The sequence below is a fragment of the Fukomys damarensis genome, unplaced genomic scaffold (genome assembly GCF_012274545.1).
Source record: "Fukomys damarensis isolate Sample0158 unplaced genomic scaffold, DMR_v1.0_HiC HiC_scaffold_30, whole genome shotgun sequence".
Taxonomy (NCBI): Eukaryota; Metazoa; Chordata; class Mammalia; order Rodentia; family Bathyergidae; genus Fukomys; species Fukomys damarensis.
Window position 1 is genome coordinate 30,397,592 of NW_022900942.1, and position 22,316 is coordinate 30,419,907.

The following is a 22,316-nucleotide window of genomic DNA, read 5'->3' on the forward strand; positions in this document are numbered from 1 at the left end:
CAGCTCGGGCCAGCGCTGTCCCAGGTAGGTGATCTGTGGCGCCTGCGGGCCGACCCCTGCCGCGCCTGCCAGCGGGGTGGTGTCCAGGTGCCCTCGGAGCGGTTGTCCCGGGCCGAGCTCAGTGCACCAAGGACATTTCCTGGAGAAGGGTATTGGTGAAGAGGGTTTTCCTCCCCATAGCCCCTCTGTGGGGTCGGATTCACTGGTGGGACCTCGTCTCAGCCTGGCTGTTAGTTTAGGTTGCTGTTAACTAGTCCCTTTACCTAACGTTCGCGTGATTTCTCAGCTAATTTCGGGGGCTTTCGACTAAAGTCCACTGAAAAAACGCTGTCACCTGTTAACTCCAGAGCGGACGCAGTAAGGAGGAGTGGAGGCGGCCGCCTAGCCCTTCTCTCATTCATTCGCCGACTTCCGGAGCTGCAGGTGCTCGAGAGCCCAACTGCCTGCTTCACGGTTGCCTATTGGCTCTGTGAAGAGAGCATCAGGGGGGTTAGGGCTGGGGGTCACAGAGCCGCAGGCAGTTTTGCAGTGGAACGGTGTTACCTTCCTAAGAGCAGCACAGGGAAATGAAAGGATAGTTTTTAGAGGGGGTGACGACCTAGCTGTGAAGTTTCAGTCTCTTTTCAAAAGGAAAAGAAAAAATAAATAAATAAACACAAGCCATCGAACATGCAACCACTGCTGAGTATAACTGAAATCGTGTCTGTTCACCAATCTAGATCATAGTTGTTTTATTTGGGGAATCAAAACTCCCCCCTTTTTGTTGTATAAAGATTAGATGAGAATTCAGAATATAAAAGGGAATTATTCTGCATTTGCGATAGGGAAAAGGTGACCTGCCCTTCTGGTTTTACCTAGTGCCATTAAATATTCAGCTCTACGGAAGACTGGTTTTCCAGAAACTTGAGCTGGGTTAGAGCTTCAAGGGCCCAGCACACACAATGGGTGCTGTGGTCGAGCTGCAGGGTGGGGCTGCCCCTCCCCCTCTGGAGTTCTCAGTTCGGGAGTGAAGGCCACGTGCCTAAGGCAGGGAAGATCTTTGTGCAGCTCCTCAGCTATTTACCCAAATAATGAAAACAGGGTGCACTTCCTGGGTGCCAGGCAAATGTCATAAGAACGGCGTTACCATGCCTTACTTACAAAATAGAGTTCCTGAAGACTCTTCAAATGATTCTAGGTAATGTTTTGTGAATTACGAATAGGCCTGTTATAGTTAGCTTGGTTATGTACAATGTGCTCAACAGCGGACTTTGATTGAAATACAGATTTTAACCAATGCTGAAAAATGTAAGCTAAATTTGGCCAGCTCTGGGAAATGAGCACATTTTCTTGGGGTGATGATTGAAAAGGCAAAACAAGTTGAAGATTTTACAGGGAAACTAAAATAGCTAAATACTAATTTCATGCAGAGTAAATGAAAACTAAATGTATAAATTCTGAATGCCAGTTATCTAGGGGAAAATGGACAAAAAGCAAAATTAAGAAACTCTAGGGCTGGGGATTTAGCTCAATGGTTCCAGCACCTGAAGTGCAAGGACCTGAGTTTGATCTCTGGTAGAAAAAAAAAAAAAAAAAAGAAAGAAAAAAAAAAAGAAAAGAAAAAAAGAAATTCTACCCATCCAATTATTTTTTCCTTTAAACTAGAAAAATATGACAATAATTATATTTTCCCCCAGAGTGGAAAAAAATCAACCTTTTTCAAATTATTCTTAACTTTTGTTCTTAAAAAAAAAACCAAACTACTCTGTTGGAGATACCATTCATACATCAAAAAATACACCTCAGTTTGCAATTCAATTAAATTTGTTAAATTTACATGATTTTATAAATTGTGTAATATCACTAGACTCCCACTTTGTTTTATTTATTTATTCTTTTGGTACCAAGGATTCAACTCGGAATCTCACTCTTGCAAGGCAGGTGGTGGAAACACTGAGTTAAAACCCTGGCCCTAGAGTCCCATTTCAGATCATTTTACCATTCCTCCAAAATCTGTAGTGTCTATTTTCAGTCACTCACCACTAATACCCCTGCCATAGGCAACTCCTGATCTACTCTCTGTCTCATTAGATTTGCCTTACCTGGACATTTCATGTAAATGGAACCTATGTGATCTTCAGCATCTAGCTCACTTCACTTAGAATATAGGTTTTGAGGTTCATGAATGTTGTAGCCATAGCTGGTTTCTTTTTATTGATAACCAGTATTCATTCCATTTGATAGCTATGTCGCATTTTGTTCCCTAGTCCCTGGGCACTTCTGCAATTACATTTAAATAGTAAGATAACGTTGGCCTGACTTTTATGCCAGCATAATTGGAAAATAACCTAGATGAGTGAACTTATTTCATGTTTTGATTGTGTATGATAATTTAAAATGTTAATATCAAGTTAAATATGCAGGTTCCTATAAAGTAGTGGGATCTCCTATGTAGAATTTTCTAGAGAATCTAGTAAGAACCTCTTAATGTTGTGAGAATATTGACTTCTGGTATATTTCCATTAGGAGTTAGGAACCTCAAATAGCATTTCTCAGTCAGAATTGTTTTCTTCTATACCAACATTTCTCCCGCATTGTGCTAATGACAGACACATTTGAGGCAGAGGGTATCACAGTTGATGACTTTTGCTTGTAGGGATTTCTCTTATTGGGCAGAAACTCTTAAAATCTGGCAAATTCTATGAACCTAATGAAAAGATGATGTTTTTTGGAATGCCTTTCAGTTACTACTCTAATTGCAAACTCTTACTGTGAAAAAAAATAAAATAATTTGAAGTCTATTTTATTGGCAACATAGAATGCAACAGATTTTTAAACATCTAAAATTTAAAAACAAGATTGCCTATGTCAAGTAATGTAGTTTTCCCAAGGTTGAATGTGTTTATTTACAACTGTTTTTCTGCTTGAAATATCAGAATAGCTTCTTAAGCCTCCTAGGTGAGAATAGTACCATTTAGATGACCTGTGATTAGATGAAGCAAACAAACTTAGTTTGTAAAACCCTCTTTTTTTCCTTTGGTAAAGGTTTTAAAAATGATGCACCTTTCTCTTGTTAGAGTGACATTTTCATTCCATGTGTCTCCTGAGAGGTATATTTCATACTTAGGAATCCATCTTCATCTTTATCCCTTTCACATAATTAGGAATTGGGGTAGAAACATTCACCATGCTATGTGGCCCCACCAAGAGGAATAGGGTTTGATTAGCGCTGAGGTGAGAGAGACTTCTAATTATTTTTGAGAGTTCACTTATGTTGTCATGATCTGGTATAAGAAACTTGGTGTTATCCAGGACAAATGCTGCTTTTCACCTCTGTATTTCCTGTGATCACCTGGATTTTGGAAGGATGCTGCTTCTGGATAAGCTGGACATTTTCATGGCACCGCAGGGGGAGCAAATATGGTGTCAAAAAGGATGGTCTTGTCTGTTTCATGCCCTGAATGGGTTTTGTAGTTATTGATCCAGCAGTCTACATGCAAGTGAACATATATGAATTAATAATATATTATGCATCTCAATAGCTATTAGGAAAGGATAAGTAGATGAAAGAAGGTTCATGAGATCCATTTAAATCCCGTGTTTCCCTGGAAATAAGACCTTGCTGGAAAATAATCAGTCTTGACACCTAGAGATAAAAAATGCTAGCCCCGATCACCGTATCCTTGCCTTATCTGCCATCACTCTCCTGTTTCTCAGTGGCCACTATGTAAAGCAGGTAAGTCTGATTGGGACTAGCATTAGTATTCTTCTTGCCAGTTCTTAACAGGTCTTAGTACATTGATTAAGTGGTCAATAATAAAAAGCGGTTTTTGTGGTCAATAGTAAAAAGTGAAGTAAAACAAGTCCAGTTAATTGTAGCTTCCACTTAGTTATAAAATCAGCGAAGGTTCTTAGATTTTGAAATCCCAATTGTACTTTATTTCTCCTGTAGTACTATGTTTTATATTTTTAAAATAAAAGTACTATACACAAAATTACTATTTAAATTGCAAGTTTTAGAAAATTGTTATAGTCATGGAATCACCCTCAAATCATGAAGCACTTATGATACTTTTTTCCCCAACAGCTCCTCCAGGTCTCTTTTGTGGTCAGTCTTTACCTCACTCCTAGTTCTAAGTACTCATAGTTCTATCTCCAGTTCCTATAGTTTTTTGTTTGTTTTTTTTTAAATATCACCCCTTGGTTATATTGTGTTGGTTTTTTTTCCTTCAAGGAAATGCTGCAAGTTAGTGATTTTCCACATTCTAACCATTTCTTGGAGACCTTTCACACGGAATGGTAGGCTGCTTCTGAGTAGGGTCATAGCCAGATTCAAACATTTGTGAGTGGAACACAGCATGGAGGTATATTTGCAACAGTTTTGATTTTGTAGAATGTCTTATAACTGAAACCCTAAGGTATGTAGCTCTTTGAATTTTTCTGTATTTAGTCAGCATGCATGATGTATTTGAGAATGTATCCATGTTACTGTGTGTATCATTGGTTCATTTTCACATTGTTCAGCTTTCTGGCACTGTAACAAATAACGTGAAGTACTTAGACAAGGTTTGTTTTGGCCTACAGCTTTGAGGTTGCAGCCCACGATCGATCGATTGGCCCTGCTGCTTTGGAGCCTGTGTTGAGGGTGAACATCATGGAGGAATATATAGCAAGGCAAGCTGCTTACTTCATTGCCAGAGGAAGAGGAAGGGGCTGGGGTCCCAATGACCTCTTTAAGGGTTGGCCTCAGTGACCTGAAGACCTCCTGCGAGGCCCTACCTTTTAAAGGTTCTGCCTCCTCCCAAGTGCCTCATTGATGACCAAGCATTTACCTCAAGGGAGTTTAAGGAACATTCCTGATTCAAACTACAGCAATTTCTTTTTATTGTTGAGTAGTATTCACTTGTTGCTGAATATATGAACTGTTTCCAGTATTTGGCAATTATGAACATTATGTTCGGGTTTTGTGGAACATACATTTTCACTTCACTTGAATAAACACCTAGGAGGTTTCTGAATAGTATAGTTTGTATTTAACTGTATAGAAAAATGTCAAATGTTTGTCCAAAGTGCTGGCTTATTTTTCATTCCTGGTAGCAATAGACAGGGGTTCCAACTGCTTCACATCGTCACTGATACTTGGTATTAACTCCACCCACCCCACAGTTAATTTTTAAAATGAAGTAAGTTACATTATACCTAAAACACTCTGGGATTAATGCAGAGAGCTATAGCTATTTTATAATTTCCTAAGCCATTTGCTCTTTAAATATTTTATAAAGCCATACAAGAAATGTTCCCAAAGGGCACTGTGTAAATGTTATAAGTGACCATGCTATTTATCACCCAAATTTGCTTCTTTTCATATTTTCTTCACTGACAAATTATAACTGGCTTTCAGGTTGATTTGTTAGCTGAGGACTTAAAGCAAGAGAAATAATTGGCTGAATGGGTCAGAAAGGACCTTAGGCATTGCCACTTTCAAATGATGTCCTAGAAGCAAATGTCCACAAATTATGAATATAAATATAATTATTTAATATTAACTTGATGTTTATTATGTGTCAGATACTACATTAAGCACTTTTAGTACATTGTCTCATTTAACCTACCAAAACTGTAAAAGGAGGTACATGTACATCTTCAGCTGAAGTTTTCAGATGAAGAAGTTGGGGCCTAGAGAGTTTCAATAATTTTCCAAAGCTGTCCAGCCAGAAAGGAAGTAGAACAAACTCTTCTAGGCACTATCTATGTAGTCAAATCCCCATTTTTAGGCCATAAAGCCAAATTACTCCCATTCATAGAATAAATCTACTGGGACATCTGCTTACACTTCTGAAAAGCACAACTAGAATCTCATAACTGCAGTCCCTTGACTGTTACTGGAGTTTTAGGGCAGAACCTGGACTCCCAATAAGGATGAACAAATAGGCTCAGCAGTCGTCTGACAACATAATTAAGGAGATGAATAGTGGTGAAGGGCTAGAAAGGATTTTTTTTTTTTTTTTTGGTATTTTGAGACAGGGTCTCACTATGTAGTTGAGACTGATCTGGAACTCACTATGTAGCCCAGGCTGGTCTCGAGCTCACAGTGATCATCCTGCCTCAGCCTCCGAAGTTCTGAGATTATAGGCATGTGCCACCATGCCTGGCCAAGAAAGGATTTTTATTCAACACAACAGTTTGAAGAGGTTCAAATTCTGTCTTGAGGTGCTGACTGAAACTTTGGGGTTTTATCAAAATGGAGATCAAAGGCAAGAGTTGAAGGACTGCAGAACTGGCCGTGAAGATAATCTTAGTCAAGCCTTGGTCCAGTTGGTTAGTATGTCGGGACTGGTCCTGTGAGGTTCTGGGAGAGCCATCATTGCTGGAGAGTGCAATTCATTTCCCATTGTGAGAGGACAGCTTCTGGGTGTGGGGCCACTTTGGTTCCATCATGGGATAAAGGCTCCTGCTTGTGGAGATGATCTCATCATGGGGTATCTGTGAGGCTCTGCTTTGCCTGGATTCTCAGGTGACTGCAGATATAGGACAATGACTGGGAACTTCTAGGCATTGCTCAGGGAAATTGATGTTGTTACAGCAGGCAATTGGGTGTCCCTGGAAATCCTGATAATTTGTTACTCTGATCTTTGTGTCCACAGACTTAAAAGGTGATGAGATAGGCTCGGTAAATTTAGGGCTTAAGAAACCTTGTATTACAAATTATGGACAGTCTGCAGGTGATTAATATATGCCCAAATCTGAGCAAGGCTCTGACTCAAAGTTTTTAAAGAGACAAGTATAAAAGTAAAATAAAGCAAAAATGCAAAACTTTATCCTGCTTTCAATTAGCCATTGGATACCAGCTGGCCCAGCCTCTAAGTCCTTGTTATAGTGACTTTAGAAACTATTATGCTGAAGAATCAAGTGAGGATTAGAAATTCATTTATAATGCAGGAGGAGACAAGATGGTAAACTAGAATGAGCCAGCAGACTCATGGGAAAGATCCAGAATCATTGCTTGGGATCTCATGACAGTCATTAACTAGCTGTCCTTGTTCGATGTGGCTGAGCTGGTTTCCTCATCTGTACAAAGGGAATAATACTGACCACCCAAGTCATATATAAGGATCAATATAAGCAACATACTCTACTTGGCATATTGTGGGCATCCAACAGATTTTTGTCACTCTTTCCTAAATTAGAAGAGAAGCATGATTTGCACCTCTTCGCAGTTCAGTTGTCAAACTGAGCACCAGCTAAAACCTTCAACTGTCTTTTGGAGTTTAAGAGTCAGTCTATCTGTCTATCTGGGTTTAGGTGGTGAATTCAACTTGCAGCCTTGAAAACTCATACCATTTCTCTGAGACTTCACTGCACTGTATACTATGTTGAAGATCAAATACTACTGCACAGTGCTTTAACACTTTAACAATATATGGAAAACAATTTATTGCTAAATGGCACAGTACTTTATGAACAGTATATATTTATACATGTATGTGCACCACCATTTCAATCCTTTTCCCCCTAAAAAAATTACTTTTATTTCATATCTAAGAATTTTTCTACAGGACTAACTGCAATATAAATTTATATATGTATACAAATGAGTAGTACATGGTTGAATGAAATTAAGAATATCTTAGATGATTCCTTGAAAAAAGAAAGTTGGGCTCAATGTTAACATGCATGTTTTTGGTGCACTATGCATCAATTTGAGATAAGCCACAGAGTCACCTGAGATTTATCCAGCTGACACTGGATGTCACCATTGTGCTATGCAATGTAGCTGCAGAACAGGTGTTTCTTTTCAAGGGCTTGGAGACATTAGCTTTCGTACCTCAAAACTTCATTATCTGGTGGCACTTTTTTATAGTTTGTGCTATATAAGCTTTATGGAATAATGATAAGGCACAAAGGTACTGTGCTAAAACCATTTGGGGCTCCTGGTTGCAAACTAGAATGATGGATGAATGATTTAACAGATGAGGAATTTACTAGAAGGATGTAGCGTAGTGTCCAGCAATCATGGGAAAATTGCAAAACTAAAATAGGAAAGTGGGAGATCTGGTGTGCATCAGCAAGACTGGGCCTCAGAAAGAGCTAGACCTTTCTGTCATTGCTACTGGCCACCATAAACCACCATTGGCAATCCTGCCACTCGCACAAAGCATCATTCCGTCAGGATTCTTTCTTGCCTTGAACGCTATCTGGGTTTGCATGACCTCCAGCTTTGCCAAGGCAGGTGAGCAGTCTCAGTGTCACATTTCAAGGGGCAGCGCTCAGCTGGCTGAGTCTGAGTGTTGCAGCTGTCTGTGCTCCAGCTCCAGGGCGTGAGCAGTGTGAGGAGTTGTTCCTGTAGGACTCACACAGACAGCGATTCAATATCTGGGAAAGAGATTCAGGGGCTGGATAGCCGAATGTGCCAAACATCTTCCATGGTACTCTCCAGCCAGCACAGAAGGGAGCTGAGGCTGCTTGTATGGCCTCGCTATGCAGCATCTGACAGCTTTGCAGACTTTGATGAACCCTGCCTGTTCTCAGCCCTTGGGAGTCACACAGCTAGGGCTAGACCTGCTTTTATGTGGCTAAGAAAGACTCCCTAGGCAAACTGAAAGTCTCAATATGTCAATCAACTTTTAAAAAAATAAAAAAAAATGAGCCCTCCAACATTAAAAGAAAAGGAAAAGACAATAGCAGGATACATTGTGTACCAAGGTGCTCTTTGAGTACTAATCTGAGCCTCTGCTGTCTTCCCTCCTTGCTGGCGCACTGTACTCCTGATTGCCACATAGCCTGCATCTGCCTTCATTCTGTTCTCTCTTTCCTACTTATCCCAAAGAGCAGCTTCCTTTATGCCATTCACAGTACGGTCACCAGCTCCATACTCTGTCTCTCTCACGTCTGTCTTCCTCTCTGACCTGTGAGTCCCATGGATGTAGGGTTTTGGGCTCACCCTTCTAGCCACAGATCCTAACACAACACAGCAGCCTGTAGTAAATATTTACGATAGGGAAGGATAAATCAAGGGTAAAGTAAAGAAAGGAAATGCCTTTGTTAGAATTTCTGTACTACGGACAGTGCCTGTATTTAGTTTCCCAGGGCTGCTGTAAACAAATGCTTCAAGCTAAGTAGGTTAAACATAGAAATTTATCACCTCACACTTCTGGGGCTTGGAAGGCTGAGGTCAAGGATTGGTTCCCTCCAAGAGCTACGAGGGCAAGTCTATTCCATGCTTGTCCCTGGCTTCTGATGGTTTGATGGCCATGTTTGGTATTCCTTGTCTTGTAGAAGCAATGCTCTGAGCTCCGCCTTCAGGTTGACCTAGCTTTATCCTTGTGTGCTCATCCTGTCTCCAATTGGGAATAAAGATTCAACTGTACGACCTCATTTTTCCTTATTAATTGCATCTACAATGCCCCTATTTCCAAATGAGTTCACATTCTGAGGTGTTAGGGTTTAGGGCTTCAACCTATGAATTTGGAGAGGGAACCCAACTTATAACAAAGCCTGATATGAATTTATTGTGGAATATTTCAGCTATTCTCCTATCATTAAGCAGTGTAGTGAGTTTAGCTACATTGTTCTGGATAGCCAGTGTGTACTAGTTTATCACACATCTTACAGTTCTCAGTAGTATGTGTGCATTGCTTTGCAAACTGTAAACCATTAGATGCTAACCTCAACATTGAGAATGTTGACAAATTATTGATGGTTTAGTAATAAAGAATTAGTACCATGGATTTGCTAGTCTTAAAATCCCCTAAAGCACATTTTCCTTTATAGCCCAGCTCTGTCTGCAGACCATTTAAAATATTACCTGGCTTTTCCCTGCAGGGGAGAAAACCACTCAGTCTGCTTGTCAGCCTTAATTATGGATAATGGGCTCATATTTTATTTACTTATTTGACAAACATGTACTATTCATTTATTATGTATTTTATGTGCCAAGTGCTTGACAAATATTAACTCACAGACAACCCCATGTGGACTATTATTGTTAATAATTAATATTTGCTAAATTTTAGGGTTAATGAAACTGAATCACAGAAAGGTTAAGGAACTTGCCCAAGGTGAGATAGCTGAGTGACAGAACAAGGTATGAAACTAGGTGAGCTACCTATTTTAGCTGTAGAAGCCTCTTTTTTTTTACAGAAGCCACAGCAAAACTTCGGAGTATGATAGGACAAAGCCGAGATGCTTTGGCTGAAGTGAAGGGGACAGAGCCCAGACTGTTCAGCACCTCCCGCCTTCCTGGGAGCCCTGTTTGAAATAACTCCTTTTGGCATGAAGCCATTTGTAAGCTGCCTTCAATCTATTCTAGCATAAAACAAATAAAGTCTTTCCTCACTTTAATTAACTGATTGTGTTTTATTTTGAAAATTTTATCTGCCTAATCTACTTCTGGCTGAAATAAAATGCTAACATGGATTTTCCCCAGGATGGCAATGCCATATGGCAATTTGGACTTTGCTGGCTTATGTTCCCCTTGGGCTTCTTTGAACAAATCAAGGACTATGGGCACAAAAGTTTCTACCTCCTTCGTTACAGGTTGCTTTTCTTCTATGGTTATTGATAATATAAAACAAAAGTTGTGATAATATTGATATTTACTACCTAATGAGTGTCTTCTATAACTGGGCACTAAAAAGAACTAATTTTCATAACTGTAGGTGTTATCACTGATATTTTGCATACGTGTAACTTAAAGCTAAGATTTTATGCAACTTCTTTAATCAGTGAGCAGAAAGGGTAGGATTTTTGAGGAAAAAATATAAAGAATTCTTTCTGAGGGAATAGGAGCAGAATGTTTGAGATTAAGAATGAAAGGCATAGGGCTGGGGATTTAACTCAGCGGTTCGGTGACCTGCCTTGCAAGCGCAAGGACCCGAGTTCGATCCCTGGTACCCCCCCAAAAAAAAAGAATTAAAGGCACATAAGGATATATTTTAGGATATATAGCTTAAGGCCTGATATAACTGTCAAATTATGAAAGCCTGAGAATACAGTGTGATCCATTCTAACGCGTGATTCTGTGCTATGATAAAATGCCTGTTCTCATCTGTTAATGTACAAAATGCATAAAAAAGAAAAACGAGAGTACATCAGTCAAATGAGATTGTAGATCAAGGGGGAATGAACTGAAAGAAAATCCACCCCAGGCCAGATTGGTTGCTTCCCTTGCTTCTATTTTTTCACTGGTCTTCTGCTCCTACTCCCTGCCACTCCCCAGTCCAGGTGTCAGCAAACTCTTCCTGGGAAGGACCCAGCGGTAAATGTTTTAGGCCCTGCTCGCCGTGTGTGTTCTCTATTGCAGCGGCTCAGCTCTGCTTTTGTAGGGCCAAGGCAGCATGGACTACAGACGCACAAACGGCCACGGTTGTATTAAAGATTCATTTATGACATTAAATTTGAACTTTTTTGAATTTTTTGAACCATTCAAAAATGTAAGAACCACTCCTAGCTCAAAGGCTATACAAAGAGATGTGGTTTGCCAACCCCTTACTCTGGCCTGACCATCCTCCCTCTGGTTTCCCAGCATGTTGCTTGTCATCTCTCAGGTGTTTCTTCTGCTCTGAGCATTTAAATGTTTTGGACCAGGTTCTTAATCCCTCAAAGAGACTTCAGAGGAGGGGGTGAGAGAAGTCCTTGTGCTCACATTCTGCACAAGCCAACTTGCCAGATCAACTTCAGCAGAAATAAACAGAAGCCGTAGCGACTGTCTAAGAGGATTTATAATTAAATGGAAAATTCTTGGCGTGCTCTTTCAATTTCATTGAAGATTAAAGGATAAATGCAGGACTTTGTAGTATTTCCAAAGGCTATCTTATTTCAGAGTGCTGCGGGCTGACAGGAAAATTCTTTGTGTCTTTTAGCAACATAGGTCATCTTTAAGTTTTAAATATTTTGTTGTTTCTTTCTAGGATGGAAACACCCTAAACTTGAATGACCAAGTATACCTTGGTAGACCAAGGCTTGAGTTTTACCTCTATTTGTTCTACTGGGATCATAGGTAAGTTAACAACATTATGGAATTCTCGGTTTCCTTCTGAGTAAAATGGTTTAATAATTCTATTTCTCTGGGCTTTTTACTATATTTGAATTTTTAATTATTTATTATTTATTAATATTTTATACCAAACTGAAATATAAGGGTCTAATTAGTTCTATTTTTCTGCACCAAATTTTAATAATTTCCTATATTTTGCTAACTTTCTTTTATCTTTATCTAAACTCCATTTTCCTCCCTATTATTTTAAAATACCTCCAAATGTAAAATATCTCACCTGTAAATTTTTCAGTATGTATTACTAATGGATAAGGCCCTCTTAAAAATGTTGTAATTGCATTATCTCAGCTACCAAAATTACAGTGATTCTTTAGCATCAACTCTTCCAGTCTCAAAAAAATATCTATATATACTTAAAGCAGGATTCAAATAATAACCATATGTTGCAATGGTCATATGACTCTGAAGACTCTTAATTTATGATAATTTTTAATTATGCTAAGTTCGATTAATAAGGACTCTCAGGTTAATGTATTCCTCATTCAATTTTCACTTTTAGCTTTGGTTGATGACTTTTGTTTAGGTCCACCTTACTTATGAAATGTTGTAAACCATTGTTTTCTTCTGTTTTTCTTATTCTGCCAGTCCTTTTGAATTTATTAGCTGAAACACTATAGAAAACTTTCCTATATCAATTATTTGGTTACTATGAAATATAGTTCATTTATGGTTTCTCCATTGAGTTTTTGCCTTACCAACTTCCAGAGGTGGACAATGTGGGCCGTTGATGGTGGTTTGTTTTCACCACCAACATAAAATCAGAAATTTATTATTTTTGATATATTTTAGTCCATGACAGTCATCCCTCTTTGTTCAACATTTTCCCTTGCCGGTATGAGCAGTAGCTTAAAATTACTTAACATATTTTATGCCTTTGACCTAAATCAGTCAAGAAGCCCTAGTTTCTTTTTAGGAAAATATGACTTACAAAGATCACAACCTGGCCACCAGGAGTGCTAATTGCCACAGTTTTATATATATCTATTTATTATATATATATATATTTTTAAGGGAACTAAATTTTTTGTACTAATAATTCTAGGTCAGTTTGTAAGAATTTTACCTAACATTTTTTGCTTTGTATTTTATTATTTTTTCTGTTAAAAATCTTGATTCTTACTGATTTTTTGGTACCTTTTGAACTCAGGACCTTTCACTTGTGAGGCAGGTGGCAGAAACACTGAGCTAAATCCCCAGCCCTTTAATGATATTAACTCTACTTATCAGCTTTGTTCTACTGTGTGCACCTGAGCATATGAAACACACGATACACCAGTAATTTCAAATTAGCAATATCAGTGTTTCCACTAATAGTATTATTGGCAATATAGTTTGAAATTGTTTTGCTATTCTTCTTGTTTAGAATAATCTGTACACAATAGATAGTTACTGGCTTTTGTGCTTTTAAACCACTTGAACTAATTCATATATTACACCACAAAATTGATATACACATTTTTTGGTTTCACTTTGGTTTATTTTGCTATACTGCTTTTCAAAAGTTTTGTTTTAGAGAGCTGGGGATTTAACTCAGTGGTTCCACTGCCTGCCACACAAGCACAAGGTCCTGAGTTTGATCCCCAGTACCAAAAAAAAAATTGCTTTACAGTTGTTTAAAATATGTATATGGTTCTGTATCAAACTGTAAGACATAGATTTTCCTCTTCTACTCATAGAAATGATATCATATATTTTTTCTGCACTATATTTTTTAATCAAATAATGCATCCTAGAGAAGACTTCATAACAGTAGTTTATTCAACCAGTCCTGATTTTGTGTGCATTTTATTGCAAATGATTCCATAGTATATAGTCTTTGCAAATAATTCCTTGATATGTAGCCTTTATAGACTATGAATAAAGATATATACACAAACAGCGCAGTATTTTTTAAATCTGAGAATTGAACTCAGGGCCTTGTACAAGTGAGGCAAGCATTCTACCACTATGCTGTATTCCCAGTCCACAACAAAGTTTTGTTATAATTATGTTGTTAGCTCCACAGACATTTTCAAAGTGTGGACAATATAGAAGAATATAAAGATGAGTAAGACATGGCCAGCACCCTTTAATTTTTATAATATAAGATGATGCTGAATAAAAAAGAAAAAAGTTGTGGCTTTTCTCCCTTGGATTATTTAATTTTCAGTCTTTTAATCATGATTGTTTCAATGATGTTATTTCATATAAAACTGATTCCTGGATATATGAATACATACAGATACCAATGATAATTCTCATTACACTGCTAACACTTTGTGAACCATGTAATTATATAATCAAAAATGTCTGTTTTGCTTAGCTGATTTTTTTTTTTAAGTCAGAATTCACAATGACAACAGTAACAGTGACGGCAGAATTTCCACCAGGGGTTAACAGAGAAGATAATTCTGCCTTGCGTGAGACTACATCGGCCCACATTATTGAAGAAACTGAATACGTGAGGAAGGTATGTGGGTGCCAGAAATCATTTGCATAATATGTATTTTTAAGATAAATTCTAATGTGGGTTGGTGGGCTTTGTTTTTCTTTTGTTTTCATATGGAACTTATGAAAAGTAACAAATCTGGTTTGGCAGAAGACAGTCACAATAGCTGACATTTGAACATATAGTAATTTCTCTTGAGGATGTGAACCTGATCCCACACTTAGAGTAAAATGATTTTCTTCACTCAGTAAAATTGAATAATGGGCCAGAAGGGTTCAGAACACCTATCAGCACTTAATTTGCCCCACACTATTCACTGCTGGATTTCCTACTGTTTTATAGCCTTTCACAGTGGTTTCATGAGTGCTGAGCTGAGTTCCCAAGTAGATGTTTATGTTTCCTACTGAGTTTCTCCCTCCTTACCTTGTTACCCTTCACAGTTCAGGGAAACTACTGCCAATGTCTATGTGTTGGCATGCTACTTCATTAAAAAGTGAAGTATTATGAGAATCCAAGATGATGAAGGCTAAGAAAAGGAGATAACCATGTTAACTATTTCGTAGAACAGGTGAATAAATTCTGACGCAGTTCATGACTTGTTCAGATCAACCAAATATAGTACGACTAATGTTTCGCAGTTCCATAGGTCGTTAAGACATAGGGCTTATATTTAATACAGAAATCTGCATGATCGCCTCTCGGTGATTATTCTGCCGTAATTACTTAATAGCAATTATTTTGTAGTAATTATTAGAGATTATTTTGTAGTAATTACTAGATAGTAATTTTGTAGTGATTACTATGCAGTAATTGTTTTATAGTAATTGCCAAACAGTAAATTAGTACTGAATTACTATGTACACAAAACAGAACTACATACCTAGTATTAAGTACAAATTTCTGTATAATTATTATTTTGTAGTATAATATGCATTTATCATATTTTAGGTTTTTCTAAGAAAGAAATATAAAGATCAACATTTTTTCAACAATCTAAATAGTATCAACCTAAGTGCTATTTGGATTGATGGCAGTTTTTAAACTCTGAGGCCAGTATATATATGCATCACTTTCTAGATAAATCAGATATACATCCTGGTGCAGAGGAAAAAAGGACATGGCATTCAATTCCTCTTTAAAAAAATACATTTTTTTCTCCCTCTAGATTCGAACTACTCTGGAAAAGATCAGAAATCAAATGTTTAAAGATGAAGCAGGACAGACCAGTACAAATTGTAAACTAGATACAAAGGTAATTAATTTATCAAAAATTTCTGCTTGTGTTCTTTCAGAAAATTAGCATAAAGCCATATGGACCTTATTTAGCTGACTTTTCTGCTAATTATTATTATTTGAACAATGAGTGATAAAATATTTTTTGCATCTCTAAAAATGTTAATGGCCATATGTATGGAATGTTTAACCACAGATGTCAAATAATTAGGATCCGATTGGAGTGACTGGACTTTGCTCAAATATTTTAAAGAGTCTTACTAACCTATAGTATATGGGAGTTGGCTCACCAAGATGCATGGCAACAATGTTTCCCAATGATGGACAGAGGTATAAGCTTGGGGGCTTACCGGGGCCACACTGGAGCCATGGTTGAGGCTCTTAGCCCTGTACTGAGTGAGGACTTAATCAGTACACTTCATTATAATCCCCCACCTCAACAGAAGACCACCTTATCTACCTAAGTCTGAGCAATCTGCATGACCCTAGCCCACACCTTATCTGGACTGTGCCATGCTATGCCCCATCTGAATCAAGTATGTCTCCTCAGTGTAACCTCTGTGTGGTGTCATTACCGAGCACACCGAAACATAGGCTACGATGCAGAAACATAATCCTTTTGTTGTCTTGGTCTTCTAAAGTGACACATCTGGTCTCAAGTATTTTCTTAAAGCAAGTGTTCTGAAACTGAGAGGTGGGAAATTATGTTTGGGAATGATGGGAAAGATCAAATTGTAAGTTTTGGACACCCCAAGTTGTACGTTAGCCCTCCAAGGAATAGGCTGCTGCACTAATGATCCGGAAATGAGATTAGCAGTCTGGACTAAAAGGTCCAGGCTTCGTGGTAGAGATTTAGGGCACTGTGGTTGGTATTTAGTTTTGAAACTAGAGAAGATTCCCAAGCAGGTGTAGCTAGATGAGTGATAATCTGAGTCTTGAGCTTCTAAGTGTTCAGATCTTGGGAAGAAGATCACAGGAGGCCAAGGAGAGAAGCTAGTGAGTTAGGTGGGAAAGCAGGAGAAAATGAGTCACTGAGGGCAAGTGAGGAAAGTTCTTCACAATGGGAGAGGAGTCACAGTATCGAATGTTGTCTATGCATTGGATAAATAGAAGACTGACCACTGACCATCGAAAATATTAAAGTGGAGTTGTTGGTGGCCTTGGTAGGAGTAGTTTATTAGAAATGAAGATGACACGGTACTGTCATATCAAATGCAGAAGATCATCAAACCAAACAAGCACCAAAATAGCCTAACCTAACCTTGTAGAAATTTTACTGTAATGGTCCAAGGCCCTGCTACCCTCAGAATGTGGGCCACTGTCACAGCAACAGCAGGAGCTTGTTAGATATGAGACCTCCTCATTCTGAATCTGCATCTTTAACCAGAGCCATCCCCAATGATGCTTATTCACATTCAAGTTTGAGAAGCACTGATCTATATATTTTGTGGCTCTCTCCCTATGCCAATAATCTAATGTTGACAAAATTCTTTCTGTCAAATATTCTTTTCAAACAAAATGAAACAAAACAAAACAGCAATTCCTACTCTTTATGTGGAAGACACACTAGGCTCAGGACCATAAATCCAAAATGGAGACAGAATAGTGGTAAAGGGGAGTATTATCTGTCTGCACTATATTCTTTTTGTAATTATATTGTGAAAAGAACAAAGGCTTGCTTTTAAACAAACTTTTATTTTGTTTCAAGTTATTTTAGTCAGAACCTTGGGCTCATTAAATTCTCTCCTTAGATTTCCTACATCTCTATAAAGGGCAGAGTATCTATTAGTATTTTTAGTGTTCAGACAAAGGAGTGTATGCAAAACATTGAAACCATGACCTGGCAAATAAGAGGTACTTAACATGTTGAAGTTGTTATCATAATTGTGGGACATATGTAATTGTATCATAATTTTTCCATCTGCCTTGAAATAAGTTGAAAGAACAGAAAAGACAAAGGCTGTGTCTTTACTTGCTACACAAACTCAGGTTCTGGTTGGTTTTTACATCTGTAAAGTTGATGCGATAACTTATATATTTTCTAATTTCCTTCCTAACTCCATATGTCCATGATTCCAGATTAGATTTTTGGTCCAAGTGGATTTTCAGTGAGCCAGAGTTTATGTAGAATTATAATGGCAATAACACTCCATCCTGATATCTCTGTTTGGAAATGTAATAGGAAGTGATTGCAATAAAGCATCACTGAACATCAAATATTATGTATTACAGCTATTAGGGATGATTTCATTAGTTTTTAATGCAATGTAACCAAAATGTACTTATGTCTATGATGTAGGTAAGAAATCTGGTCTCATGAATATGATTTATCTCTTAACAGTACATTTGAAACTCTAGGGAATATAAAAAGCATAAAATACAAGGTTCTACCTCTTTTGATTTATGAATCTATTCATATTTAAACAAACATTGAGGCCAGATGCCTCATGCAGAATTCCCCATTGATATCTGAGATTCAAAAGATGACTTTATTTGTGCTGGCCTGAATCTCCTTTGATAGATACAATACTAAACGATAATTATTGTCAAAATTTGTGAAGGAGAAGAATATTCAGCTCTGTGCTTTTCCTGTTGGTCCATTTCAGCATTGTGGAAGTGTTCAGAATGGCTCTGATTCTGAAATGGACCCTTCTTGCTGCAATTTGGACTTGCTCAAGGAAAAAATGAGAGCCAAAGACCTACAGCTCTTAGAAATGAACAGAGAGAATGAAATATTGAAAATCAAGGTATGACTATTAGGAGAAGGTTCACATTTCATATTTTCAGTGTGTGAGCTAACGGGTAAGTTGTTAGCATTCATGGATCTATGCTTGGTGCAAGATAGCCACACACATCCATAAACCCACACATGGGCTCACATGCCTTGTATTCGCAAGTTAAGTCTCAGTGTTTGACCTTGGAGAGTACTTTTATTATTAAAGAAATCTTACAAAAGTTCAATGGGTGTAAAGTTTCAGTTATACAAGATGAGCAAATCCTGGAGGTCTGCTGTATGACGTTGTGTCTATACTTAACAGTGCTGTACTATAGACTTACAAATTTCTTAACAGGGAAGATCTTATGCTAACTGTTCTGTACCACAATACTTTTTTAAATATGTTTCCATATAGAATATATATTAAACATGGCCTTCATAGTAAAATGTTTCATTATTTATTTAATTAATCCAATGTTGAATGCTTTATATTTTCCTTTCGGGGCTTATTTTATATGCGACAACAACTATCTTGATAGGTAAATCTTCTGGCTATCCTGGATAGTGTCCTCAGGTTAACTTTTTGGAAGCTTCATGACACTTGAATTTTTTTGCCCTTACTGTTCTAAACTTGTTCTGCTTCTGTTTTTGGGAAACACTCCTGTTAGTACTATTATGGACCTGTGATCAAAGGCTTGGCATTAAGTATATGAGCCAAGGGGGCACTGTACAGCTCCCCAAGGGTGAGGTCTATCCATGCAGGGCATCTAACCGCATAGAGCTCTGGTTTGGTGAAGCTAATCTGCTGATTCTTATTCTACGTTTTCCTTATATCACATAGCAGTGTCTTTTCAGCCATCCACTGTCTGTGAGGGTGCACATGGTACTGTTATAGACTCTGTTTTTAATTCCCCATCACATTGTTTTGCCTGTAGCCATTTTTATTGAAAATATCAAAACATGCAAAGTGATTTTTTTTCCTAGCTGGCAGCCTCCAGAGAAGCAGGAGCAGCAGCTCTGCGAAACGTGGCCCAGAGATTATTTGAAAACTACCAAACACAATCCGAAGACCTGAGGAGAAAGCAGGAGGACAGCACATACTTGCTCCAGGTAGCAACAGGCCAGTCCTTTTGAGAGAATGTAGATGTGAAACAAGCCATGGCCGAGTGATTTGGCAGGGAAGTAAGCCATGAAGCGAGCGGGGATAATTAGTCTGCTTTTATATCACTTTCTGATTAAAAATGAAGCAATTTTAAACAAAATATGTAGGATTTAATTTTTTGTTACAGATAATTTTTGTTGAGCAAAGGTAGAATATTTTACTTCTCTTAAATTAGTATCTGCCTTTTTCATACCATTTTGGGAATATACTTTATTGAATATAAATATTTCAGGAATGATATTTATGTGTTATCTCCTACTATAACTCACCAGGTTCAGTTTAAAATCAACAGTGAAATCAAGAGTATTCTAAACAAGTCTGAATTATTCTTTTCTTTGGTGGTGGTGGGTTAGAAAATTCTAATACAGGGGGAGAGAACATTTATTTTGTTTAATGAAAGTAGAAGTCTAGCAATTTTTTTTTCTGACCTAAGGTTAATAAGCTTGAAAAAGAACAGAAATTGAAACAACATGTTGAAACTATGAACCACGTCGCTGAAAAACTTGAAGAAAAACACAATCAAATCACGGAGTTGGAGAATCTTGTACAGAGAATGGAAAAGGTATGCACCTAGTGAATTAAAGGGATTTCTTATTAACAGGATTAGATAAAAAGTGTGAGAAATGAGCCAGGGATTTAGCTCAGTGGCACCGCATCTGCCTCACAAGCACAAGGTCCTGAGTTTGATCCCCTGTACAAAAAAAGAAAAAGCAAAAAAAAAAAACAAAACAAAACGAAAAAAACTCTGAAGTAAGTGAGACATTAAATTAAATAAGATCAAATGACGTGACACTATTCCTTGTGATTCTTGGTCTTTGGAAGTGCCCGATAATGTCAGTTTTTCCCCTTAAGCATTTAATGTGATCTGTACTCTAGTGACTGATTTATTACTTCAAATGCTTTAGTCACATTAAAGTCTGTTGCTTTCTAATGCATTGTATCTTAGAAAAGGGAGTCAGGTTAGTATGTGGATGGAAATAACGGAAAAGATGACAGAGTCTGCTGGTTAGGAGTTAGCACTAAAGTAGATCCCTATAATCATATTTTTATGCATTATAATCAGTGCAGTGTCCATTTTTGTCTACCCAATAATATCATGTTGGATTTCAAAGAAGAGGAAAGAGACAGTTCGCATTAAGAACCACCCTTCTAACTGGAGGTGATAGTACGAACTGATTATTCCAAGCGCACTGGGAAGTTGAAGCAGGATGATCCCAAGTGTAAACAGCTTGAGGAACTGAGGGACTTCATGAAACACTGTTTCAAAATAAAACAACTCAGGGCAAAGGCCCTGGGTCCAATCTCCAGTACCAAAACAAACAAAAAACACAATAAATAGCCATTCATAGATATTGAAACTTTGAAAAGATATAATTATGGGAAAATAATAATAGACAAAAAGCTATAATAGATTTTATGGGGCATTCCTTTAAGGTCCTGGCCCTCCAAGTATGTACAAAAGGTAAACACATTTTAGTTATGCATGCTTTAGAATTTAGAATTCAGACAAATCCAGGAATATTACCTTTCAAGGCAGGCAGCAGAACCACTGAGCTAAAACCCCAGTCCTGGAATCTTATCTTTCAATAGCAAATAAATAGGAAAATGACATCTCTGGAAGTAGATCAGTAGATTTCTGGGTTCTAGAAATTTTTGGCTGATTCATTTCAGTAGTTATTTTTTTAATTCCTCAATTTGCCTCTGCTCTTTAAGCCTTAATTTGTTTTATGAGCATGGCTGGAGATGCCATTTTGGAAATATCACTTCAAAAGCATTGTAACTTCAAAAGTATTCAGGCTTTTTACCCCCCTACCCCCAAAAAGTTGAATACGTTTAAAAATATTTCCCAAGAATGAAAATTTTTATAACATTTTGAATTTAGTTGAATTTGTAATCTTACTGGTGAGGTTGTGTCAAAATCACAAAAATTTAAAAAGCTCAAGCTTAACAAGATCCAATGATAATGCCATACTGCAGATAAATAACATACAGCACTTTTTAGAAGGTGATAGGTCGCTGAGTGCTGTTATTTAGTAGATTCACTGGCCTACGGTGGCCTCAGTCAGTTGGCTTGCCCATGCATGCTAGCTAAAATTTATGCTGTTATTATGGACAAACCACAGTATTGCATTGATCGTTTGGTAATGTTAGAATACTTTACCTTGTAATAAATAGTATAATAAACTAAGATGGCAAAAAGAATGTTTGGATTTAAGAGAGGACGACAGTTCTGAAGAGTTGTTTAACCAATCACCTTGATTTCCCAGCTCAGCATTTAAACTTAAGCTTGCAGTCACCCTGCCTCAAATCCTGTAACACTGCGGTCACCTGTCAGTGCCGGGAAATTCACGAAAGGCCACTGGAAGATAACTTCTATTTCCTAGTGTCCCCAGGAATTCCTACTAGATATGAATTCATCTCAGATTTCTGGGGTATATTTATTTGACTGTTTATTTGTTATATTTAAGTTCCTGCCATTTGCTGCACGGAGTAGAGCCTGGATATTTATTTGTGAATGACCTATACACAGTCACTGTTTGTAGAAATTATGTGTACAACTGGATTGCATGGAGATCTAGGAATTTCCTGGATCTCCTGTTTTAAACTCTCCTACGGGTTTTTTGGAAACACTCTCAGAATAGAACCCAGTGGCTCAAATACTAGCAGTCTCTTTCTTTCCTCTCTCTCCCTCCCTCTCTTCTGTCCCCCTTTCTCCCTCCTCTTTACCTTCCTCCCTTCCTTC

General features: G+C 37.7%; 1 protein-coding gene and 1 long non-coding RNA gene across 9 annotated transcripts in view; one reads left to right on the top strand and one right to left on the bottom strand.

Moving 5' to 3' along the window:
* Positions 1–993, bottom strand: part of LOC104853541 — a 40,018-nt gene extending 39,025 nt beyond the window's left edge. The window contains exons 1-2 of one of the 2 annotated variants that reach the window (XR_004514795.1): positions 855–993; positions 335–467 (exon numbers count right to left, since the gene is read on the bottom strand). This is a non-coding gene — a long non-coding RNA (uncharacterized LOC104853541). The remainder of the gene's footprint in view (positions 1–334; positions 468–854) is intronic. The other variant, XR_777812.3, reaches the window with a different exon arrangement.
* The window catches only part of Ccdc68 (coiled-coil domain containing 68), a 57,180-nt gene continuing 34,864 nt past the window's right edge, over positions 1–22,316 (top strand). For 4 of the 7 annotated variants that reach the window (XM_010611517.2, XM_010611521.1, XM_010611522.3 and 1 more), the window contains exons 1-7: positions 1–24; positions 11,889–11,977; positions 14,359–14,483; positions 15,628–15,714; positions 18,302–18,442; positions 19,396–19,521; positions 20,007–20,135. In XM_010611517.2, the coding sequence (XP_010609819.1) occupies positions 11,911–11,977; positions 14,359–14,483; positions 15,628–15,714; positions 18,302–18,442; positions 19,396–19,521; positions 20,007–20,135 (675 nt within the window). In that variant the 5' untranslated portion in view covers positions 1–24; positions 11,889–11,910. Of the gene's footprint in view, positions 25–4,563; positions 4,654–10,207; positions 10,264–11,888; positions 11,978–14,354; positions 14,484–15,627; positions 15,715–18,301; positions 18,443–19,395; positions 19,522–20,006; positions 20,136–22,316 lie in introns of those variants that run through there. The other 3 variants (XM_010611518.2, XM_010611519.2, XM_010611520.2) reach the window with 3 other exon arrangements.